Genomic DNA, 25,280 nt, shown 5'->3' on the forward strand with positions numbered 1-25,280 from the left:
ATGATGCTGTATGTTGTCATCCACATGTCCAAATGACAAACTATAAATGTAGTATTGACAATTTCAAGCAAAATCAACTATAACACTAGAATGTAAACGAAAATAAGTTTTGTTCTCTTAGTCTAATTCGTCACTCATCAAGCTAATATTAATTAAAACTCATGTTTGTTTTGTTTCCTATATTACATCTAGATATTCAGGTTTATGTTCTTTCACAGTAGAGGTAGCGACTATCACTTTCAGTGCATTCCAATCAACAATACACTCTACCTTGGCAAACATTTTAACAATGAAACACACAATAACAATTCCTTCCTTTAAACTTGTTGGCTTTATTATGTGGATAACAAGTTACTGATATCATTGCAACTCAATATTTTGTCATGTTTTACAAGTACAGGATTCTTTTAACATGACAATGACCTTGTTGGTTTTATGAAAAAGTGCCAAATGACACAAATGGGTCTAATCTTTGTCACAAAGTCTTATGCATGGTAAAAGTTATGTTTCAGAACTATTTATATTACTTGCACTAGTGAATGTGTGTGCATACTAGTGGTATTTACACTGTATAGTGCAATATTGAAAACATTATTGCATACCTTCATGTAAATATATGCAAATGAGGGCACAATCATTCCTTGAACATAAATCGCATTTTCGTATAGTGCGATTTTTACAAACATATGTGGTAATAACAGGACTGTATGTCACATGAGTTCCAGTGTGGGTACTCGGGGGTATTTGCACTCATGCTTGCAGTGTTTTCTGCTGCACTTTCATTCGCTACATGTGAAAGTACGACAGTAGAAAACACTGCAAGCACTCACTCAGATATCCTGGGTACACCACATAGCACTCAAGTGTTATAGGGGTTCTGTCATTATATTTCTATAGATTTGAGATGATCTGTTTTTTAATTATTAGATGATCCATGTACTCCCGTTAATCCGTGTGGAGAGAATGGTAACTGTACCGGTTTGAATGACAGGTATTTCTATGAATGCAGTTGTGATAAAGGTTTTAAAGCCTATCCGCCTGTCAATCAGACTTGTCAAGGTACATTTATTTCATCATCTATAAGCAAACACTGCTAGTAGTTGTCGGTCAGTATTGGAGTCTTTGAACTTAGCATTCCTCCTGAAAGGAATGGAATTTGATCTCGTTGAAAAGAAAAAAAAGGACAAAAAAGAGGAAGTGAATAGTTAGGAAGTCAGTGAAAGTGTAGATTTGAAATAGCAGATGTGAAAATGGTGTACTGTTTACAAGTGGGGAAGTAATAATGACAATTTGGAATGTTTGCTTTTATTTTGACCTCATCATGTGGTTGTTTTTGTAAGGTAGATGTATAAAAACAGTAGAATGATACCCTTAATTGCTTGAGGGCGCTGTTCCAATGCATTACCACCTCAGCAGCCTAGACAGCCTTCTAATCCTTGGTTCCCTGTTTGATCAGTAATTCTTATGATTTAGTATAAAATTTCTGAAGTGATGGTTTGAAATTACTAGAAAAATTATTAGATTTCATTTCATATAAGTGTGTGTGTATGCATGTGTATGTGCATGTGTGTGTGTGTGTGAAGGTGAGAATAAGATTGTTTTTCAATATCACATGAATACTGTATTTAGCTCCCTGTTTTTCAGCTATAGATAGACAAATTGTTAAAACGTTTACAGGTGATCCTTTGTACAGTTAAGGATTATTTAAGACAAACTAACTTTTAGTGTATGGCCATACAATGCCTTGTTAGATTTGTTCTGATTGGTTGATTGGTTGGTTAGTTGATTGGTTGGTTAGTTGATTGGTTGGATGGTTGGATTGAAAAAGATGAACAAAAATTGGTATCTGTTGCATGTATTATAAATGATACACAGAAAGTACATTTATGTATGCTAGTACACTTTCTAATCAGTCCAACCTTTCCAAGGTCTTTACTACATCAACCCATGTCTCCAGGTATTTAAGACTTTGCAGTAGACCACCAATCTCAGCATTTCTTCACTTGTGAGAGCTACATGTGAAAAAAGGCATACTCACCACTAGAGGGCTCCCTATACCCAAGTTATGTTTCCTTCAGAAGTATAAACATCAACTTCACACATCCTCCTATTCACTGTTGATATTTAAAGACTAATTTACTAAATACATATTTTTTGATACTTAAATATTAAAAATACTATATAAAAAATTTGTTCTTTTGTTTTATAGTGAACCCATGTTATCTTGACCCATGTGGTGACATAAAGGCTGGTAACTGTACTCCAGTATTGAACACTACCATTTACATTTGTAACTGTTCATATAATTATTATTTTGATAATAGTGCCGATGACGGTAAATGTAAAGGTAGGTTGTTTTTTCCCAAGTAAATAGCCAAGGTTAGCATATATTACACAGAAAAGATAAGAAAAAAGGCACCGATTTTGATAAATGTCTTCAAGCCCATTCAGATGTGCTAGTAAGTACTGCAGTTTGATTTTTTTAAAAAATGATTATTATTAAATTTCATTTTTTGTTGTTATTTTTGTAGATTCTTTCTTATACTACCAGTTACATCATCATATGCTGAAATTTTACTTAATGTGACCAAATTTATTGTAGACTGTGTCTTTTACTAGAAGTTGAAAAGTTGTATCATTTCATGCTAAACCTTTGAAAGGAATCATGAATGTTTAAAATGACAATGTGGGATAATACCAATACTATGTTTGATTTGGATATTTCAGAGGATTTTTGCTATGGTAATCCATGTGTCAATGGTATATGTCGTTTAGCTGAAGAAAGTTATCGTTGTAATTGCTCTAAAGGTTACATGTATGATAATGAAAAGGGTCAATGTATAAAAGTTCCAGGTGAGTATATATGTCTTTGTGTGTGTGTGTGTGTGTGGATGGATGGATGGATGGGTATGTGTGTGGGTGGGTGGATGGATGGGTGGTGTATGCATGTATGTCTGTCTATGTATGGTATGTGTGTATATGTACAACCTGTATGTATGTATGCATGTATGTCTGTGTGTGTGTGTGTGCTACTTAAAGTTATAGTGCCTTGTCATCATTTTCAAAGTTTTTATGGAGTTTTCTATCTATATGAAGTCTAACAATTGTGCCAGTAACCTAGGGAGTCTCCTGTGTGTAAAGTTAAGGTCTTGCACTTGCAACAGATAACTATTGTAGTACCGTGGCCGATAACGACAAACCGGTCTTCTAATTCAAGTGTCGGTCTTCTAGTTCAAAAAACCGGTCTTCTAGTTCAAGTGTCGGTCTTCTAGTTCAAAAAACCGGTCTTCTAATTCAAGTGTCGGTCTTCTAGTTCAAAAAACCGGTCTTCTAATTCAAGTCTCGGTCATCTAGTTCAAGTGTCGGTCTTCTAGTTCAAGTGTCGGTCTTCTAATTCAAGTGTCGGTATTCTAGTTCAAGTGTCGGTCTTCTAGTTCAAGTGTCGGTCTTCTAATTCAAGTGTCAGTCTTCTAGTTCAAGTGTCGGTCTTCTAACTCAAGTGTCGCATCCATCTTCTCTTTCAAAAGTTTTCTATACTATACTATATACCATACTATACAATATATACTATATACTATACTATATCATACTATATACTATACTATACTATACTATACTATACTATACTATACTATACTATACTATACTATACTATACTATACTATACTATACTATACTATAATACTATACTATACTATACTATGATATGCTATACTATACTATGCTATACTATACTATACTATAATATACTATACAGTACTATACTATACTATACACTATATTATACTATTCTATACTATACTATACTATGATATGCTATACTATACTGAACTATACTATACTATACTATACTATACTATACTATACTATACTATACTATACTATACTATACTATGCTATAATATACTATACAGTACTATACTATATTATACTATACTATACACTATACTATACTATACTATACTATACTATACTATGATATGCTATTATACTATACTATACTATACTATAATATACTATACTATACTATACTATACTATAATACTATACTATACTATACTATACTATACTATACTATACTATACTATACTATACTATAATACTATACTATACTATACTATACTATAATATACTATACTATACTATACAATACTATACTATACTATACTATACTATAATATACTATACTATACTATACAATACTATACTATACTATATACTATACTATACTATACTATATACTATACCATATAATATATACTACATACTAGATTATACAATATATATTGTGCACTGTATACTATGATATACTATACTATATACTTTACTATACTATACTATACTATACTATACTATATACTATATACTATAGTATACTATACTATACTATATACTCTACTATGCTATACACAATATACTATGCACTATACTATACTATACTATACTATACTATATTATATACTATACTACACTATAGTGTAGTATAGTATAGTATAGTATAGTATATAGTATAGTATTCCCGTATTTGTTTGCCCAGAGTTTACTTGTGTTGTTCATCAAATAGAGATGTCAGGATTATGATAGTGGACTCAAGTTACTAGTATTTATTTCTGTTTTATTATAGCCTCTCCTCGCCAGTTTCCCGGTGAAGAATTTCACTTTCTTCGAAATTCTTCTTCGTTACTACATGTTCCTATCTATCTGATCGTTTGACCCTTAATGGACCCTTTGAAGACTGAGTCTGGGTGACATGATTACCTGTGTAAATATCGGAATGAGTTTTGATATCCAATACTTTGTGTTATTGGTGTCGTTGACATTTGTGAATTGTGAGATCAAGATATGTTAATTCCGTATCTGAGCATTCCAACGAAAATTTGAAAGTTGGATGTATTTGGTTCATTTTTTCACTCAGATTATTTAGTTTGACTTGGGTGCCACAAAATATCACGAAAACGTCATCCCTGAAACGTGTCCAGAGTGATATTTTATTCGTGTAGATTTAAATAATGCGACTTTCCAGTTCATGGAATGCTATGTCGACTATTTCGGGTGAGGCCCAAGAGCCCATGCTACATACACATGTTTGTGTGTAGAATTCTCCATTAAATTTAAATGTGTTTTTCGTGAGAATCACATAATAGTTTTAAGAGATACACTGTATAGTGGTTTTGGAATGCTACAGTCGATTGTTTGTGTAACTGGCGAGTCAAGTGCTTTGACAACTGACTGCATTGCGTCAGACTGCAACATATTTGTGTACATATATACCACGTCTAAAGTGACAAGTATCAAATTTTCAGAAACTACAGTAGTATCTGATGCCATGATGTGATGATACACGTTGTGCAAGTGTGAGACATATCTCAAAAGCCAGACATCCTCACATGAGATCCCATTGGTCTAGTATAGTATAGTATAGTATAGTATAGTATAGTATAGTATAGTACAGTATAGTACAGTACAGTACAGTACAGTACATTACAGTACAGCACAGTACAGTACAATACAGCAAGGCAAAGCAAAGCATAGCATATAGCAATATAGCATAGCATAGCATAGCATAGCATAGCATAGTATAGTATAGTATAGTATAGTAAAGTGTAGTGTAGTGTAGTGTAGTGTAGTGTAGTGTAGTATAGAAAACTTTTGAATGAGAAGACGGACGCGACACTTGAGTTAGAAGACCGACACTTGAACTAGAAGACCGACACTTGAGTTAGAAGACCGACACTTGAACTAGAAGACCGACACTTGAATTAGAAGACCGACACTTGAACTAGAAGACCGACATTTGAGTTAGAAGACCGACACGTGAACTAGAAGACCGAAACTTGAATTAGAAGACCGACACTTGAGTCAGAAGACCGACACTTGAACTAGAAGACCGATTTTTGAATTAGAAGACCGACACTTGAATTAGAAGACCGGCACTTGAATTAGATGACCGGTTTTTTGAACTAGAAGACCGACACTTGAACTAGAAGACCGACACTTGAATTAGAAGACCGACACTTGAACTAGAAGACCGACACTTGAACTCGAAGACCGACACTTGAACTAGATGACCGACACTTGAATTAGAAGACCGGTTTTTTGAACTAGAAGACCGACACTTGAATTAGAAGACCGATTTGTCGTTATCGGCTATGGTAATTGTAGTGGTGGTATGGGTCATGCTGCAAAGCATGCTGGGATAAAATGTTCTCACGCATGCAGTCATTGCAAGCATATCAAGTTAACGCTCATTTTAATAGTAACGTCGACAGTCATGGTCATGGTCCAGTTTTGTTGGTTGTTTATTTGGAGTGTTGACATTTTTTCATGCAATAAAGTCTATACACATGCAAAAATGCATACCTTAATGCTAAGACTTACTTGCTATCTGAACTAACAGTCAGCCATACTGAATGTACAAGGTAAAGGCAGGTGAATAGTAACACAGGCTTCTTGATGGTCAAACTGTAAGAAATCTTGTAATTACATGTCAGTTTTGTTAACTAGAACATGATCTTCTTTTCAATATATAACATGTATAGTACCAAAGCTCCTAAAGCACCAATGTGGAAATGGTCAGAATAAAGTTTTTCTGGCATTCTTTAACCAGATGTTTGTTTACGTTATTTGAAGGCTGCATGCAATGATTATTTATAGGGGGCGTTGTGTATGACTCACCCTACCTGGGAGACACAAAGACTCCCCATATCAGTGTACAATAACAAACAGTGTGATAGTGATCTCATAATGGATTGTACATGTATGCTCCCCAGGGAGTTGTTCATGCCATGTTGATGCAACTGATTTTCTATTGTTACCAAATTTTTTGGGGTAGTTTTGGTCCAAAATGATATTTTTGACTTAATTCTCAGACACAAGCTGTGTGATTACTTTGAGTGTACATGTCATATGGGTGGAGTTCATTCAGATTTGTTAATACCAAGTTGATAGTAGTCATTTTGTTATTTTTAGCAGATTGTTTTGATATTTTTGTTCAAAACTGATATTTTAGTCTTCTCCTCTGAAACCGAGTTGATGTGTCATTTTCTGTTTTGGGCAGATTTTGGAGTAATTTGTCCCCACTGACTGGAGAAAAACAACCAATTCTACCATGATGAACGTGAACACTTTTTACCTCTCATAAAATGAAGACATTTCTTGTGAAGTCATAAGTTAATGATGATGATGATGATGAAAGACATGTTTTGTAGGGAAGTTTTTGACTGGGTTTATAAGTGATGTTGACCTGGGAACCAAAAACAATTCACCACTATCATGGTTATTCTTCAATGTTAATACCTTATGTTAATTGAACTGTTGCTAGGCAATACTCAATACAACATCAGAGATTCTGCCTTATCCATCTCCTGTAAAATTTATGTTAGATTTGCTTAAAGGTTCACCAATCGATATGAAAATGGTAAATTTGTCAAATTTGCATAATAAATCATATTCTCATCTGTTTTCAACAATAGAAATTTCAAATGTTTGGTCGATTGTGGCAACAGTTGCAGGAGCTGTGTTTAGTCTTGTACTTCTCATTCTACTGGGATATCTGTATCAAATATATAGATACAGATCAATCAAGATACCACGTCCAGGAAGTGTTCCAGATCAGGAAGTTGATAAAGGTTAGTTTATGTGTGTGAGGGCACAGAACACTTTTTTGCCAGCAAATTCACGGAACTCGAAAAAATTGTGCAAATGTTGTGTTTTTTTTATCATGAATGTTAAAATCTGGTTCACAATAAGCTTATATTATAGTGTAAATATTTGATTGTTAGCTATATACTTTGTTATACAGTGCCATTTGCATGTATGATTTTATTATTACAGGAACGGACCTAAAAATAGTTTCTCAATATAATAATACCTATGGTTTGATAGTGAGATGTGTTCGAGGCTCTGTCATTGGCCAATCGCACATGCTTTAGCAAGTTATGTGTATGTAGAATATTACAAGTAAGTTTATACACGTAAAAAAAATTGTGATAAAATTTAGTCATGGCTACTCTGGCTTGTAATTATTCAATGCATGTCTTTGTTACCCCAAAATAGTTGCTTCATGCATGGGCATCCCATGGTCAGTACAAGTGGTGGCTCAGTGTAAAATGGGCAAATTGTCAATCGTACATCGTCATGGTAATTATACATTTTGCTAGTTTGCTCCATCCATTGATTTTGAGATCGTAATATGTGAATCGTGGGTTTGTTTATTCCTCACAGGGATTCTCAACCCCAAGATTCTTCTATTGTATACCAAAGACTGTGATTTACATGTGAAAGTAGTGGATCATTTTGCAAGATTCTTGACAAATCAGTTATACTGTGAAGTCAAACATGATGAGTGGGAAGTCGACAGTGTTGCTGCTGATAAGACAAACTGGATTTTAACACAAATGGAAGAAGTTGATAAAATTATCGTCATAGCAACAGAAGGTACCCGGAGAAGATGGAATGCATTACGATCCCAAGAATCAAACCCAAATATTCCATACACTGATGATTTGTTTAATGCTGCCATGATGATAATGAACAATGATTTCCAAGATCCAAATTCACCCCATCACAAAAAATACGTCAATGTTCACTTCTCAGTTCAAAACTACTCGACAGAGACAAACATTCCACTACCAGTCAAAATGATTGGAAAGACATTTCGTTTACCAACAAACTTTGATAAGTTTTATCTGTATCTCCGTAATTTGCCATATGGGGGACCCAGAGGTTACAACCACGTGGAGAAATTGGATGAAATGTTAGAATGCAGTGATGAAGGTATAGCACTTTCTAAGGCTATCAAGGATATGACAGACTATGTCAGCAGAAAACCTGACTGGTATGGCTCAGTGGTTACCCGGCATGAAAACAACCAACTGTACACAGAGGAGCTACATCATCAAAGACACAATGTGAGTAGCAATGGTTTTCTACCTAAAAAAGGGATCATCTCAAATAACAATGAGTCTTTCTGTTCTACTGGACATACTAACAGAAGTAGGGAAGATGTAGAACTTGTTTCATACCGAGCTAACCCCTCACCTGAACTGGCAAATGGAAACTTTAACTCACCAGTAGTTTACGAAGGTGATATTTACTGTGAAATTGGCAATGACACCATGCAGAAACCACCTAGTACATTATGTCAAGAAAGAGGTGATGAAGACAGCTATGAACCACACATCGTAGTTTATAAAGGTGATAGTCACTTTGAAAGTGGCTATGGCACCATGCCAACACCACCTAGTACATTCTGTCCAGAGGACAGCTATGAACCACACACTGATAGTTTTCGTTATGTTAATGCAGACTCTGATAGTGATGCCTCATCTGGATCTGACTTTGCATTGGCTGCTAACCGTAAAAGCCAAGAATAGTGCATAGCCTCGGTATGGATGGTTCAACCATATGATAGACTATGCTCAATTGGATATAAACTTCAAAATTGAACCCTGACTCCCTATTTTAAGGGAGTATCTACATAGCAAAGGGTTAAAATACATAGACTACCGGTAGGTGATATTGGAAGACTATTCGCAATCAAATTTTAATTTGAGTTTTAAGTTTTGATTTTCATCACAAACACTGAAGAACAGAAATAAATAGACTATCAATGATTAAAAGACTATCCTCAATCTAAGTTTTATGTTTTGATTTTCATCATGTAAATGTAGACTAGACTACCCTCAATACAAATCTAAAATTTGAGAATTTAAAGTTTTGATTTTCATCATGAAAATGTAGACTAGACTACCCTCAATACAAATCTAAATTTGAGAATTTTAAGTTTTGATTTTCATCACAAACCGTGAATATGTGAATCAGTGGATTAAACATCACACCCAGATAGACAAGAATATTGATACAAATGATATCCAGTCGGTGAATTCAAAGCAGACAAATACATCAATTAGAAAGTACGTAGACTGTTTAAATATATTATTAGCAAAACATTTTTATCAACACTTCTTAATTAGTAGTGCATATCAGCATATATTTGTAGCTGAGGGGGGCTTTAGGTTCCCTGGATTGGTTGAGAGTCATGAAGATTAGATTTGGGACTTTGTTTCATATAGTCTTGATATAAAGGAAACATATTACAGAAATTTTCAGTAATGTTATTGTACTTTTTTTTGGAATCCCTGGAACAAACATGATCAAATGAGGTGAAAATCAAGTATTTTTAGAAAACTGAACTTAAAAAGTTACAAGAAATAACATACAGCTTTAGATATTTTCTCTCTCTGTTCACAAGATTCACAATGGTTCACTGACAAGTTTAAGTAGTTGTAATATATTGCTGGCCCGGTTCAAGTGTCCAGCACTATAATTACCCCACAGTAGATATTATTCCCCAATATTTCTCTTCCTGATCAGCCAGTGAAAATATGTTTGAGCTAAAAGGGAACTTAACACTTCAAGTCAAAGAATAGAACTATCAAGTATCTTCTGCCTGAATGAGGACAGATGTTATCATTTTACCTGCACAAGCATAATTTATGAAATATTAATCTTAAATTTGAAGTTTTTGACTCATATTTTGAGCACCATAGAACTGATGAGATATAAATGCACACTGTAGAGTGACCATGGTATAAATTCCATATATTTTGTTCAAACATGTTCAACTTGGCTTACATATGGTATATGACATTCTGTGAATGCAAGGCTGACCATTATCACACTGATGTGATATCATGTTAAAGTTATCATTTTACAGTTTTGTTTGATTAATTGAATGTGAAAAAAATAAAATCAGTAATCAAAATTATATTTAATCCTTTCATGTAAAGATTTGTTGTATTTATTTTAGAAGTGAGAACAGTGAATAATTCCAAATACTGGGGGTGGGGATGGGGGTGGGGGGTTGAATGAAACTAAATTGAATTGTAGTATGATTAATATCTTGGTATATTTATGAAAACACCACAAATCACCCATACCACATTGGGTAAAACTGGAGACTGTATTAACTGATATATCAAACTGACAGCTTTATGCACTGCCTTCTATGTTCATATAATCATAATAACTTAGCGGTATTTTCATTGGATAAAGTAGCTAAGCAAGACTGGATTCTAGGCCAACATAAGGTAATATTTAGCTATACAAATGAAACACTGATCACAGTGTGTGAACAATTACAGCAAATCCCAGAAACCTAGCACTTTTAGATTTAAAAGTGCAAACTGTTGAAAGGTGAACTGTGTGCGCTAAATACCTGTGTTGTGAACGTTCATACACTCCTAAAATGTAGGACAAGGTGCTACTTAAAGCGCCAATAGTTGTATATTTTCACTGTTTGTTCATTGTTCATGACTTGATGTTCATGTGTAAACAGTTTAATTCTTTTTATTTGCCAAATTACCCATTTACTAATTGTTGATGGTACTGTGTACACTAGCTTGATGTCTGTTTGTAAACACTAACCCTTACTTGCCAAATTACCCATTTATGGTACTAATTGTTGATGTTGCTGTATATGCTGGCTTGATGTCCATTTGTAAACAGTTTAACCCTTATTAGCATTTGCTAATTGTTGATGATACTGTGTACACTGGCTTGATGTCAGTATGTAATCATTATAGTTAACTTTCAACCACACTTTAAATTCTCCTTAAATGTGTTATATGCTACATATCTCATGGCTATATAAAAATATGATGTGTTTAGAATAACATGTCTTGAGGAATTCTTTCAGTGAAGTAAAAACAGCACAAAGCCACTTAGATCTGGAAAGTGTGGTCTAGTGTGATTCCCTCATTGCAAATCATGACTGATTCTTTGCATTAGCAGTTCAAGTGCAACTTTCCCAGACTTGGTGAGCCAGCAAGTCGGGTGTCATAAACTTGTTTGCATCTCTAAAGCAATTTGCAATTTCACTGATAATGGGTCAGTAAAACTGATAACAACTGATATGACATTTGGGGCTTCACACTTAGATATTGAGCTTAGCTTTGCCTGATGTGTTATGTAATAGTGCTTTATAACATTTGTAAATATTGCCAACAAACATTATTCAGTGATAAGAAAGATAAGAAACCCCACTTCCTTAGTTTGATTGATTGATTCTGTAATGCTTTCAGATCTGTGTTTCATTAGGGACCAAGTTTGCATCCAGACTCAACTAGGAAAGTGTGCTATGCCTCCCTTCAAAAAGTACATTTTCTCTCCATTTTCAATTTCTGAATCAGCTGAGAGGCAAACTTATTTTTCTTTCATTGTTAAAATTATTATGAAGATACAGATACATGTGTCATAGTGTAAATATAGACAATACCTGGTAAAATGTGTATATAGTTAAATTATTAAGTTCTTGTTATCATCACGTATAGAAATCCAAGCCTCTACATAGTGTACAGATAAACAGGTATGTATCTCCCTTTTATTACTAATGGCAGCAAATAACATCAATACTTCCCATGGTATGAATTAAAACCACTGTCTGGACCAACTTCCTCATTACAGTGGGCAACTTTTATCTCTCAGGTATAATCTAGCTCATCGGTGTATGTGAACTTTGAACCTCTGACCTGTGACACTATCACATGATATACGGACATTGATATGTAAATTACCCCAGACAGGTATTCTGCCTACCATCTGAAGTGTACCTATATTATGTGGTAGAGAATGTCAATACAAAGATGGGATCACAACAAGGATTTTCAACAATATTCATATTGACTTTGATTTCTGCAGTTGTGTGCAATGAGGAGTTGATATGGGACACACCGTGTATCTATCAGCAGCCAGGACAGTGTAACCAACAGGTAGGGACGTATGAACCGTGATGTGTCATCACAAAAAAACATGGACCTTAGTGACACTGTAATTCAATAGTGTACAGCGAGATCGAGTATGTTTCAGTCACATATTAACAGGTGGTTATGACTACATTGCCACGGTAATCAACCTATGTCTTTTCCTCTCACCAGACACGGACTTTTTCAGTGATCACAACCACATGGCATCTAATTATTATTTTATATTTCCTTGTTTACTTACCCCTCTTTGTTTCAACTTTAAAGCATACTGGTATTTCCTTGTTAGATCACGATTCATTTTGACCACCTTATTTGAACACGCACCATTTCATTTCCTTATTACATCTCATCTGTATCTACTTTATAAATTACTTTTTACCTTTTTTAACAGTAACTATTTTATTATTGAGGTCATTTTGTTTGAATATTTGTATATCTATGGGAAATAAATTAGCATTTCTAAAATGATTTAAAATGGTAAGACAATGAAGTGAAACAAGTCGGTAGTCAAGAAAATTTCAACACCATGATGAAAACAGTTATCTCATGAATAATTCATGTTTTCGGGGAACTTCTCATCAATCATAGTAGTACAGTCGTCACTACCGTTAATCTTACTTGTACTCAATTGAGTGAATGTCTAGAGAACAAAATCACATTTTGTAGCTGCGTGAGAATATATCAATCATAGTATAAAGTTGTCAACAGTTTTCAAACTAATCAGTGGGATTCCAGGAACTCCTTTGTAATAATCCGTATTCCTGTTAATCTTGATGACTCACATAAATAGGTTGTCGTTCTTTGTACTGAAAGGTACATAAAATGGCTACTCCCCATATTCAAGGGATAGTTAGCCTGGAGATAGTGGAAACAGAAATTTGATTTGACATAAAAAAAGAGAGAAGAAAAGTCGTTTACAGTGGTGTCATATGTTTTCATTATCTCCTCATATACTAGTAAATTTGTAGCTGGCCATAACAATCATTCTTTAGACTATATTTTTAAGACTTTGTGATTCAATACATTCACTCAAATTTTCAAGTCACTCTGACTACCACAGATCTTTGCTTTGAATATATGATCAACCTGGCTGTCCTTAGCCCAACTGGACCTTTATTCTTTGTCCAAGCTGTAAAGAATACAAGGAGTAGTCTGTTAGGTGATTTATGTTATCATGATCTTTATTCATTTGTATTGGTGACAAAAACACCATTCTAAACCCTGGCAGACTGCCAAAATATATTGAAGAGGCAAAAAATAGTGACTCTGCTTTTAAGGTGTTGTATTGTGTAACAGAACAAGGTACTCGTCACAGACTTATGCACACATTTTGAAGCAATCGTGCATTAGAACTAAATATCCAAAGTTCGCAATAAATTCCAGTTTTTGAAGACTTAAATCCTGTATAAGTTTCGGCCTTAAATAGTACATTGTATGTATTTCAAAATTTGGCACTCAGTGTGTGTATGTGTTCTTTGGTCATACAATGGTTTTGGAAGACTGAGTTAACATGTTGTTATGGGTCAGTGTACAGTATCCTCCCATTACTGTATGTACTGTTATTTTGTCTAAGCCTTTTTTTAGGAGGTTTCTTACTATAGGAATGAAGTAATGGTCATTATGCCTGTTTTAGGAGGCTTGTTACTATAGCAATGAAGTAATGTCCATTATGCAGCTGCAATGTAATAAGAACAACTTGTTGCCGTTAAACATTTCAAGATCAATTTCCACATTTTTAGTTTCTGCCCCTGATGGCCAACGACTAATCAGGAGATCTTTAATTAATTCATACTTCAAGCTTCATAATTCAAAATTTCACACCGTTCCAACTTGCTATTCTTGTAATGTTGTTGATTGTCATAAGCAGTAAACAATACCAGGGTCTATTTGGTACTAACTAATTCTGTAGCAAAGAATTGCTGCAGGCTGTTTGACTTTACAGCTCGGAACATCTTGTGAATGATATTGTCAACTTGAATCAGATAGATAGAAAAGTCTTTTATATATACTTACACAACCCAAAGACTGATAATTCTTTCTAAAAACTAGCCAAATGACCCATGAACAAGCCAAATCGAAGTATCCATACACAAGAGTAGATTAACTTACAAAATAGTTTAAAAGTATAAAGAAAATTATATGGGTACTGAAATGGAATTTTGACCATAACAAAACTGTCCTCAAACAAACTGAAAAGCATATAGTCAATAACACTATTGTTACTTGTAAATGCCTCATGTGTTGAAGGACAGGTTTTAATCCCAGGTTCTCATATTTAGTTTTATCTTATCAGTGAAGCCATAAAGATTACAGGGGATTATTCCAATAGTCTGGACCAGCTCTGCCAGACATCTGATTTTCATATGTAAATTGGAATCTAATTCTGAACTCTGAGTTGTTGATGTGACTATGATACTTTGCTTATATACCAGTATTTAGTCGGCCTCTGGAAATTCCTAATCGTGATGTTCAGAGTCTCTCTTTTGTTGATACATGTCTCCTTTCTGTCAACACACAGTTCTAAGTTCCCTTTTTTATCAATTGGGTGTTAGACTTTTATCAGTGCTCTTTCACAATGTCATCATTGTGTCTTTGTTGTAGTTTATTTTAATAGCCTTGGCAGTCTGAAGTGTTTTTTACATGGTAATAGTTCCATATATGTACAAACATACATTGACCAGCGTATTGAAGTGTTTCACTTAGTTTTTATCACCAAAATGACAAGTTTACAAATGTAAGACTTTGGTCTTTTTCAAATTGTGAAACATTGTGTTTTCTCATTTTATTTACAACACTTTGTTATTTAAAACAAATAACAAGCCAAAATTATCACATTTCCTTCAACTATTGAGAATGATTTTTTTTTCAAGATAAAATTTATGTTGGAAAATACATTGTTCATGGTTCCAATGGGCAGAAACAATAGGATAGTAAAATATAGTTACTTTGGAACAGTAAATTGAAAACAAAAGCAAAGTTTCAACCCATCTACCATGGACTTGATCATGCAATGATATCACTATTCAGTATTAATGTCATATTATTCTGACAGTTTCTAAAACAGTAATGCTGAATAATTAAATCATTGAGTAATCAAGGTCCATAGCAGATTGGACCAAAATGTCACAATCCTTTCCAATTTACCATTCCAAAGTAACTATATTTACTGTCCAAATTTATGTTGCCTCGAATATTTGGAGAGCATAAATCTAACTCCATGCTGTCAAAATGCTGCAAAGAATGGTGACATTTTCCCAAGCAGCTAGCAAAGCAGGAGTGTTGTGTCATTTCATATGACACTACAACAAAATGATTGGAACAAGGGTTGAAAGGAAAACATCAATTTAAAGCCACAGAAGCACTGATTTTGTTTGATTGTGTGTTTGAAATTGTTGTTCATAGCAACAGTAGCATACTTGTGTCATTCTGCCTATTCAACCATGTCTATCACTAAGTGAGTTCTTTCTAAATGTACATACAGCCTACAATTATGCTAATGACATTATTTTAATTTAGAAAATAGGCTGTAATTCAACTTTCAGAAGTGAAAAAATTGCACTGAACAAAAATATGCATACATTTGTCATTGATCCTGTGATAGCAATGTCTTGTTGAGTGTAACATCAACAGTTTTTATGGTATTCATAGAAGTTTGGCAATTCCAATGGTTATAGTTACCTTAATTTAATATCATACAGAGACTGGAATATTGGAATCAACAGGTGTCTTTCTTTCCTCGGGTCCAAAAAAAGTTCCTAAACTGCCATTATTAAAATTGGTATAATCAGTTCACATAGGTATGACAATGACTGAAATACTGAATTGATGAATAAAGTGGGTAGAAGTAGATCTTTTTTTATTTATCATCGCTGTGACACAAATGATATCTATTTGATCCCTTGCATTCTTTGGATTTCAATAATACAAAAACTAACTGTGTCCTAGTGTGGATGCCAATGTGGTCTCTAACTAAACCAGTGTAAATCGTAGTGATACTGTATAGGAACTAGACTGAAAGTGTCCTAGTGTGGATGCCAATGTGGTCTGTAACTAAACCAGTGTAAATCGTAGTGATACCGTATAGGAACTAGACTAAATGTGTCCTAGTGGATGCCAATGTGGTCTCTAACTAAACCAGTGTTTGAATGTCTTTTGTTTTAAATATCAAAACATGGTGCAACTGACAACCTATTAACTGCCTAGCTGCAATAATTGAAGTGTTAGTTTTGATTTTCAGTTGTATTTTATGCTATTGAGCTTTTTGTCATTTCTGGGGTTCAAACACAAAACTAACAATGCAAGTCCATCTGTACAAATTCAAATAGATGATGAGCTAGGGTTGTCGGTGGCCGAGTGGTTAAACCACTTTCCTCTTACCACTGTCGCTGGGGCTCAAACTGAGTCTGGGTTGTCGGTGGCCGAGTGGTTAAACCACTTGCCTCTTACCACTGTGGCCGAGGCTCAAACTGAGTCTGGGTTATCAGTGGCCGAGTGGTTAAACCACTTGCCTCTTACCACTGTGGCTGGGGCTCAGACTCATTCAGGGTTGTCGGTGGCCGAGTGGTTAAACCACTGCCTCTTACAACTACAGTCAGGGTTTGAACCATTCAATTAAATTTTATTAAATTTACCACGCTGTAAGAAGAGTGTCGTTCAGTTTGACCCTACTGTACAACGCAGGTTTTCCCCAGATACTCCAGTTTCCTCCCTGCACTAACACTGAACCAAAGGAGCCTATAAATGGGACTAACTCCTGTTGGTTATCTGATAAATAAATAAATAAATAAATAAATAGATACAGATCTGCATTGCCAAGTTGGGTGGATTCTTTCTGGAACAATAAAATGTTAAAAAAACAAAACATCAAAGCTCAAAATTAAAAACTAACACTACAATTATTACAGCTAAAAACATCTGCCAAGATTATAAAAAGTCACTATTACAGATGGATACTTCTCGACTTTTGTTAATAATTAATACAAATGTAAGTGTAGAGTGATATTCTTCATCCCTCACCTACTAATATAGCCATTAACTAGAAATGTTGACGTATTGGTAAACATCACCTGACCATTCTATTTGTACAAAGCTCAGTGGTCAGTAATTCTATCTTTTGATGTTTGTTTTCAGACAATTTATTGCCTACATGACCACTACTAAATACTTCCTTATGAAATTTCTGTAGAGCTGCACAGAATTGTGTAGTCTAGAAGCTATCATTGGCTTTGAATCTCTTCTCACACCTAACTCAATGATGTCCTTAGTCGATATTTTCAAATTCCAATTAAATTACCCATACTGTTATTAACATGTCTTTGTTAATCAATCACAGAATTCTGCCCAATAATAAGTTAGTGTTGAATTATTAGGGGCAGTTATGTAATGTCCAAATATGGTACATTTGTCAGATCAGGACATAGTCTAGCGCTATCCTATATCAAATCACAAGGTTTCTATGGTCAGAGATGGTTGATACCATTAGTAGCATCTACACTAATCTAGTCTAGTCTATACGGAATCATTACGATTTACACCTCCAGAGTCCACTCACCCTAACTCTACCTTATAAAGAGCATGTTGGCATCCAGACTAAAGACTAATCAGGACATATCATTCTAACAGTTAACAAGTTTACTCATTTTCATGACTAACTTTTGGTTCTTGATCTCTCATTGAGCTAGAAGAGATATCTTCAAAGCCATGCAGATATCCTCTAGACTAGGATTTGTATTTGGGGAGTTTAGACTCTTGTCTTTTCATTACCATGCCTGGCATTTTGCTGGTGTATATGGCTGTAATGAAGCTTCAGCAAGATTAGGTGCCGATTCTTTATGTGGTGTTAAATTTGTCCCACAGTTAGATGATGTCAATAACATCACCAACTGATAACCAATTTGGAAGGTTGATAAGCTATAGATGTAATGTAAACATAATTAACATATTTGCGGGAAATCATGATGGGGCATTTAAATTCTTGTCTCCCCATGATATAATAATACTGTATAGGAACTGGTACTTAAAAAATGTAACCCTAAGTTCTTCCCATGAGGCAATAGCCTCTAGGCGATCTGAGATCAGTAAATATACATGTATACAAAAACAGCTTGAACCTTCTAGCTTCAAACCTCAACAGGTTTTACATGAAATTTGAAGAAACGATTATCTAACAAGATAACATGGAAGATTAATAAGCTATAAAGGGTGATTAAACGTATACCACAGTCACAGTGATTTGTATAGGCTTTGTGTAACCAGCATAAAAGCATAACAAATAAGACCACTCTGTGCTTTCAGAAATACAGAAGTTGACTCGTGGGAAATAGGAGTCCATTTACATGATGCACGAGATCCCTTACATTTACCCCATGCATCTTATAAAGGGGAATAGAACCTGCCTTCAAAACATGATGGAATACCTGGCAAGGAAAAGGAAAAGAGATATATCAATAGACACCATAAGGAATTCTCACTATGTATACTTGATGTATATACATACAACAAAGAGATCATGAAAGAATTAGAATTCTGATCACCACAGTGACTTCATTTAAGACTATTTTACTTTATGGTCATCATGGTTTTCAGAAAGAATGACGATAGTTTTGAACAGACACAGGAATTGAAACTGAACACTGCCATTGTTATGTTGGTGAAAATATGCCATTGAATTGAAACCTATGTAAAATACAATAAAAATGCATTTAATGTGTCCCCAATCATTTGCTTTCCCATTTCTCTCTCTCTCTCTCTCTCTCTCTCTCTCTCTCTCTCTCTCTCTCTCTCTCTCTCTCTCTCTCTCTCTCTCTCTCTCTCTCTCTCTCTCTCTCTCTCTCTCTCTCTCTCTCTCTCTCTCTCTCTCTCTCTCTCTCTCTCTCTCTCTCTCTCTCTCTCTCTCTCTCTCTCTCTCTCTCTCTCTCTCTCTCTCTCTCACCATCATTATGGTCCCTTGATTTATAACTCCCCACTCATCTCTACTAACAGCTGGATCTCTACTCCCCTCTACTAACAGCTGGATCTCTACTCCCCTCTACTATCAGCTGGATCTCCACTCCCCTCTACTAACAGCTGGATCCCTACTCCCCTCTACCATCAGCTCCACCTCCAGCAAGCTAGGAGTTATTCTGCGCAATAAAAAGTCTTGCAAAAGTTCATCTACAACTTACATCAGAAAAAATTACCCACCCACCAAGCGATTGCATTTGATTCGTTTCCCTGGTTGCACCTGAACGTGCTATTATAATCATTAATAATCCTGTCACCACCTAAATTCTGAACCTGTTTTGATTTGAATCGAATTCAGATCTGATCTCCTGTCCCCATATGCCCTTAAATCAGTTGTAAATTGATTTAGTTGAACCGGTTTGAAACTACCTCATGAGACAATCTAGCCAATAAATCATTCATTATCTGGCAACTTGTCAAAGTTTGTGGTTTATCTCCACAAATAAATATGTGTCATGTTATTAAGATTAAGTTGTCAACTTATAAAACTAATATATTTGCTCTATATATATCAACAACATATTTATTACCTTGCCTGATGAAAATAAATTGCAATGTTCTTAGAAAGATTAAGATCATCATAGGAACACATATCACATACCCTGGTCATATCATACCAATGAAAATAACTGAATGCATATTATAATTTCACATGTTCACAATTATACTTTTTCGCTGTGTAAACTTAACATAATTACTGTTGAATTTTCAGATGCAAAATGGTGAAACTCTGCACTGTGATATCCTAGATGAAGGTGAAAATTTCTTTCTTTTTTTTTGTTTGCTATATTGTGATCTTCTGATAATAGTTACAGGTTTCCAAAAATCAATAGTGTTTATTAATGATCAAAATTTGTTGAAAGACTTTTAAAGATGGTTAAAGTGATAGTCACAGCTGATAACCCTGTCCCCACCTAAATTCTGAATCTGGTTCGATTTGAATCGAATTCAGATCTCCTGTCCCCATATGCCCTTAAATCGGTTGTAAATCAATTTAGTTGAACCGGTTCGAAACTACCTCAGGGGGGTGGTTTCGATTCAGTTCAAAGTAAATCAATTCAGAACAGGTTTATTGTGGGGTTGATTGTGTTGTAGGGACAAGCTAAATTAATGAACCAATAGGGGGTTCTCACTTAGCCAGTTGAGTCGACTCTGAGTCAACTCTAGTTTTACCTACCATAAAAAAACTAACAAATATGATCGACTCAGAGTTGGGTTACAATTACGTCAGGTACAATAGGGGTTTTAGAATCAACTCATCTTTAGTGTCTGACACAAAATTCCATTTGATTACATATTATTAAGTGTATTTAATTTCCTAAATAAAGAGGGTTCCAGGTTAAAGTTCAGGGTTGCTGCCAAATGATTGGAACAAATGAAAGCTAGATGCTAACATTGGATGACTTTGGTATGTGATCTGTGTCAGGTACAAAAATTCCGTGTGATGGAGTCTCAAACCCAGCTTATTAGTTTTACTACTTTATGTCACCTCAGAGTGAAACTCAAACTTAGTACAAGTCTGAACATAGTACAAGTTTGCAGAACTTACAAAATTAGTTCTAGTCAGTGAGATTTCCCTAATTTTGTTTTAGCTGAACTCATTTAATATATTTATTATCTGATATAACCTGAAAGAAAATGATAATAATATTGACATTTATGGACAGGATTATAGTAACAATAATAGACAAACAATGACAAGAGTAACCCACTACAACACAAAAATATATATTTTAGGGTCAAGATGTGAGAGTCTCCTGGAATATGTATCCTGGTTAGTGATACCAGATAAACCAGAGATTTTAGATACGGTTACAGAAACAGCCATTGCTTTCAATCCAGCTAGCAATGAGACGGAAGAACATTTGATGGCAGTCGTTGAATGGAAACAGGACACACGTACAAGTAAGTATAGTCTGGATGCCAACATGGTCTCTAAATCAGTCTGGTTGACGTCCCTGAATCAGCACAAAAAGTTGTTCAACCAATCAGTGAACCCCAACTGTTATAGTGATGTAAACAGTGTATAAGTAGCATCCAGAGCTGACAAATATACCATATTTGGACATTACATAACTGCCCCAATAAACACTAACTTTATAAAGGTCACTGTGTTATTGGTTAGAATTTTGTGACTGATTAACAAAGACATGATGTTAATGACTGTGTGGGTGGCCGTGGATGAATTTTAAATTGCATCTCAGGACTTCTAGAGTAATGACTTTAACTATACGTGTGTGGATCGGTGTAAATCGTATCAATTCCGTATAGAGACTAGACTACAGCAACTACTTAGTTTAATATTGCTTTGGAAAGTTAATAGACTGCATTGTATTGAATATTATAAGATAGAGATTACTACTGAAATTACCTGTAAGTCGAAAATGTTTTGAACTAAAATGGAAAGAAGAGGAAAATAATGACACACAATAGTTTGATGAAGTTTTTACTAAAAATAGTACATAATGATATCAAAGCATACAAATCTATTGTTCTTAGCAACAACATACCTCACATATTTGTGCTGATGAAAATATATATTTCTGTGCCATATTAATGTATCATTTAAGAGTTGAAATGGTGAAAAACAGATCATGGTAAACTTCTAGCTGGGGGCACAATTGATCTTGTACACTGTATTGTTATTATATCTGACACTGACAAGTGTTTTGTTGTCATTATTTTTATCCACAGATAGAGAAAATCTCAAAGGTTTTCATGTATCAATGCGTGGACTTACAAACCATGGGGATTATGAATATGACTACTTTGGAGAAGAACGATGTTTTACATTTAATATCACAGATAATGACTTCGTTGAACTTGGGGTAAATTCAAATTTCAAATCAGATTATTTTAACAAAACTGAACTGAGGTTACATACTGGTGTAGACATGTTCAGTGTGTGTGTGTGTGTGTGTGTGTGTGTGTGTGTGTGTGTGTGAAGAACTTTGTTGCACCCCATCAGATCAGAACAAGCTGCAGATCACAGCTATTTCTGTGTAATTGTGTGTGTGTGTGTGTGTGTGAGTGTGTGTGTGTGTGTGTGTGATGAATTTTTGTTGAACACAATCCTGTAGATCCGAACAGGCTATTTGCATTTCTACACATTTTGAGTCTTTCTGTGAGTCAGTCTTTTAAGGCAGAATATAATAACTGCACACATATGAGATAGTGAACACATATTGCCTGGCCATGAGGGTATTGCCTGGCCTGGGGTAATGAACGGGTGCTATAGCCCGAATATAGGCCAGGCAATATGTGTTTTATAATATACCTCATGCTGTGAACTCGCGGTAGCAGACGACATAGTCAGAAGCTGCCATTTTGACCTGCTGTGAATGCGCGGTGGTCACGTGACCATGTAAAAGTTGATGGAACTATTTCCCTAGGGAAATAGTCATTCTATTTTCCTATCACGTGACTGATTCTAGCGAATCATGGCACAGCATTATCACTAGGTATATTATAATCACTACTATTCAATCCGAGACATGGTATTCAAATATTTTTGGCATTAACAGAATTCTTGATCATAATTTGTAGGTTGGAAATCTGTACTTTGAATTTGACTGCTTCCGTCCTCTATCTCCATACTGTGACTATCAAATAGTAGTACGGACTATGGCAACAAACAATGAAGCTGGTGAAGATGACATTACAGAATTTTATACAACAACATCTTATCGCCTCAAGACTCCATGTAAGTTTCGCACTTAAGTTTACATGCCACAAAATATAATATTATAATCTTCATGACAGTTCAAAAAAGTGAGGAGACTGAGAATAAATTTTAAATTTTAAAAGTGCATTAACTGAGTTGATACTACGTTGCCGCTGACAACTGATCAATGTGACTTGGTTTGAGTGTGAGTGTGGGCATATATGTGAAAATAAGAGATGGGGTGCAGTTATTACAATATCATAAAGTCATGATCACAAAAGAAGCCATGGTATTTAGTAGGATGTAGAACTTGGCACTAAACATGCCTAGCTGTATATCATTTACTTATTTTATTTTTTATTTTTATTTTTTTTTTTTTTGGCTGTGGGTAGGAGGTAATATTGGTTGCATGTTAACTGTAGTATTCTAATCACTGAAAACACAAACCTGGTATTCAAGCATACTGTAAAATATTTGATCACATGATTTATTTTACATTTACGTTGAGGGTACTAAAATGTCATGGAAACTCCTGTGATATAAATTCATTATGCCATCACTGGTACTATCAACACTGAGACAATTATTCATGCTATCAGAGGCATGGCTGGATCAGTATTAACTTCATTCTAGAATAGTTTGATCAAAGTTTTCTGTATTCCCATCTGAGAAGAAAAATGAAGTAACTCAGCCTTACTGTAAAAGGAAACTTCATCATCATGTAGGGTTGTTGGTGGCTGAGTGGTTACAACAACTTGCCTCTTACCACTCAGGGTCAGGGTTTGAACCATGCATTCAGGGTTGTTGGTGGCTGAGTGGTTACAACTTGCCTCTTACCACTCAGGTCAGGGTTTGAACCCATTCAGGGTTGTTGGTGGCTGAGTGATTACAACAACTTGCCTCTTACCACTATGGTCAGGGTTCGAACCCATTCAGGGTTTGACTAAATTTACCACGCTGTAAGTGTAAGTTAGAAGATAAAGTGTTATTCAGTTTGACTCTACCATACAACACAGGTTTTCCCCAGGTACTCCAGTTTCCTCCTGCACTAACACTGAACCAAAGGAGCCTATAAGTGGGGCTAATGGTCCCGAGAAATAAATAAATAAATAAATCATGGTGTATTTGGGAATTCAGCAACATATGTTTCCACAATATATGCAGTCGTGCTAAATGTCAATTATAGGAATCCTCACAACAAGTCAGTACAGAAAGAAAATTATTGAAGGTCTACAAAGATCATCTAAAAATCTAATACATTATATTTCTAAGTCCGCACAATAACAGTCACATTACTCTGGTTCTTTTTATGACAAATATTTACAATGAACAAACTTTTGACAGTCATGCATGCTAGCCTGCAAAGAACTGAAGCAAATAATAAAAACTAGAATTTATTAAGAAAATAGAGACTAGCAAGGGAATATACTAAATTAATGTCTAATCTTATATATATTCTATTCTGACAGCATGTGGTGATCAACGAATATCACATACAGCAGAATGTCAAGTTACACCAGGAGGTAAGAATTGATAAGTTTTAAGGTGATACATCTAACAGTCAAGGGGCTGAAAATTAATTTCTATTGTAAGTAGTCACTTACCATGTTTATGCATTTATGTTTGTAGTCAACAGGAAAACTTTACTGTAGTCAGTTTTCTCGTAAGACCATAAAGATTCTCCAGAACTGTTCTTGAGTGTTACTATAAATAATCTTTTGATTTGCTTATTTGTGCAGAAGAGCCAGCTCACTGGAAGCCACAGTACTTGCTTGCCTATTCTCCTACTTATTATCAAATTGGTGTCAAGTTTGACCTTCCACCTCAAAGTTATGGATTTGACAAGTATG

General features: G+C 34.8%; 1 protein-coding gene across 1 annotated transcript in view; it reads left to right on the top strand.

The window, feature by feature from the left end:
• The first annotated feature begins 12,559 nt into the window (after positions 1–12,559).
• The window catches only part of LOC144442525 (uncharacterized), a 13,006-nt gene continuing 285 nt past the window's right edge, over positions 12,560–25,280 (top strand). Inside the window, exons 1-7 of the mRNA XM_078131895.1 lie at positions 12,560–12,770; positions 20,479–20,521; positions 21,504–21,671; positions 22,461–22,594; positions 23,313–23,469; positions 24,900–24,953; positions 25,170–25,275. Coding sequence (XP_077988021.1) covers positions 12,645–12,770; positions 20,479–20,521; positions 21,504–21,671; positions 22,461–22,594; positions 23,313–23,469; positions 24,900–24,953; positions 25,170–25,275 — 788 coding nt within the window. The 5' untranslated portion in view covers positions 12,560–12,644. The remainder of the gene's footprint in view (positions 12,771–20,478; positions 20,522–21,503; positions 21,672–22,460; positions 22,595–23,312; positions 23,470–24,899; positions 24,954–25,169; positions 25,276–25,280) is intronic.

This window comes from Glandiceps talaboti, chromosome 1 (genome assembly GCF_964340395.1).
Source record: "Glandiceps talaboti chromosome 1, keGlaTala1.1, whole genome shotgun sequence".
Classification (NCBI taxonomy): domain Eukaryota; kingdom Metazoa; phylum Hemichordata; class Enteropneusta; family Spengelidae; genus Glandiceps; species Glandiceps talaboti.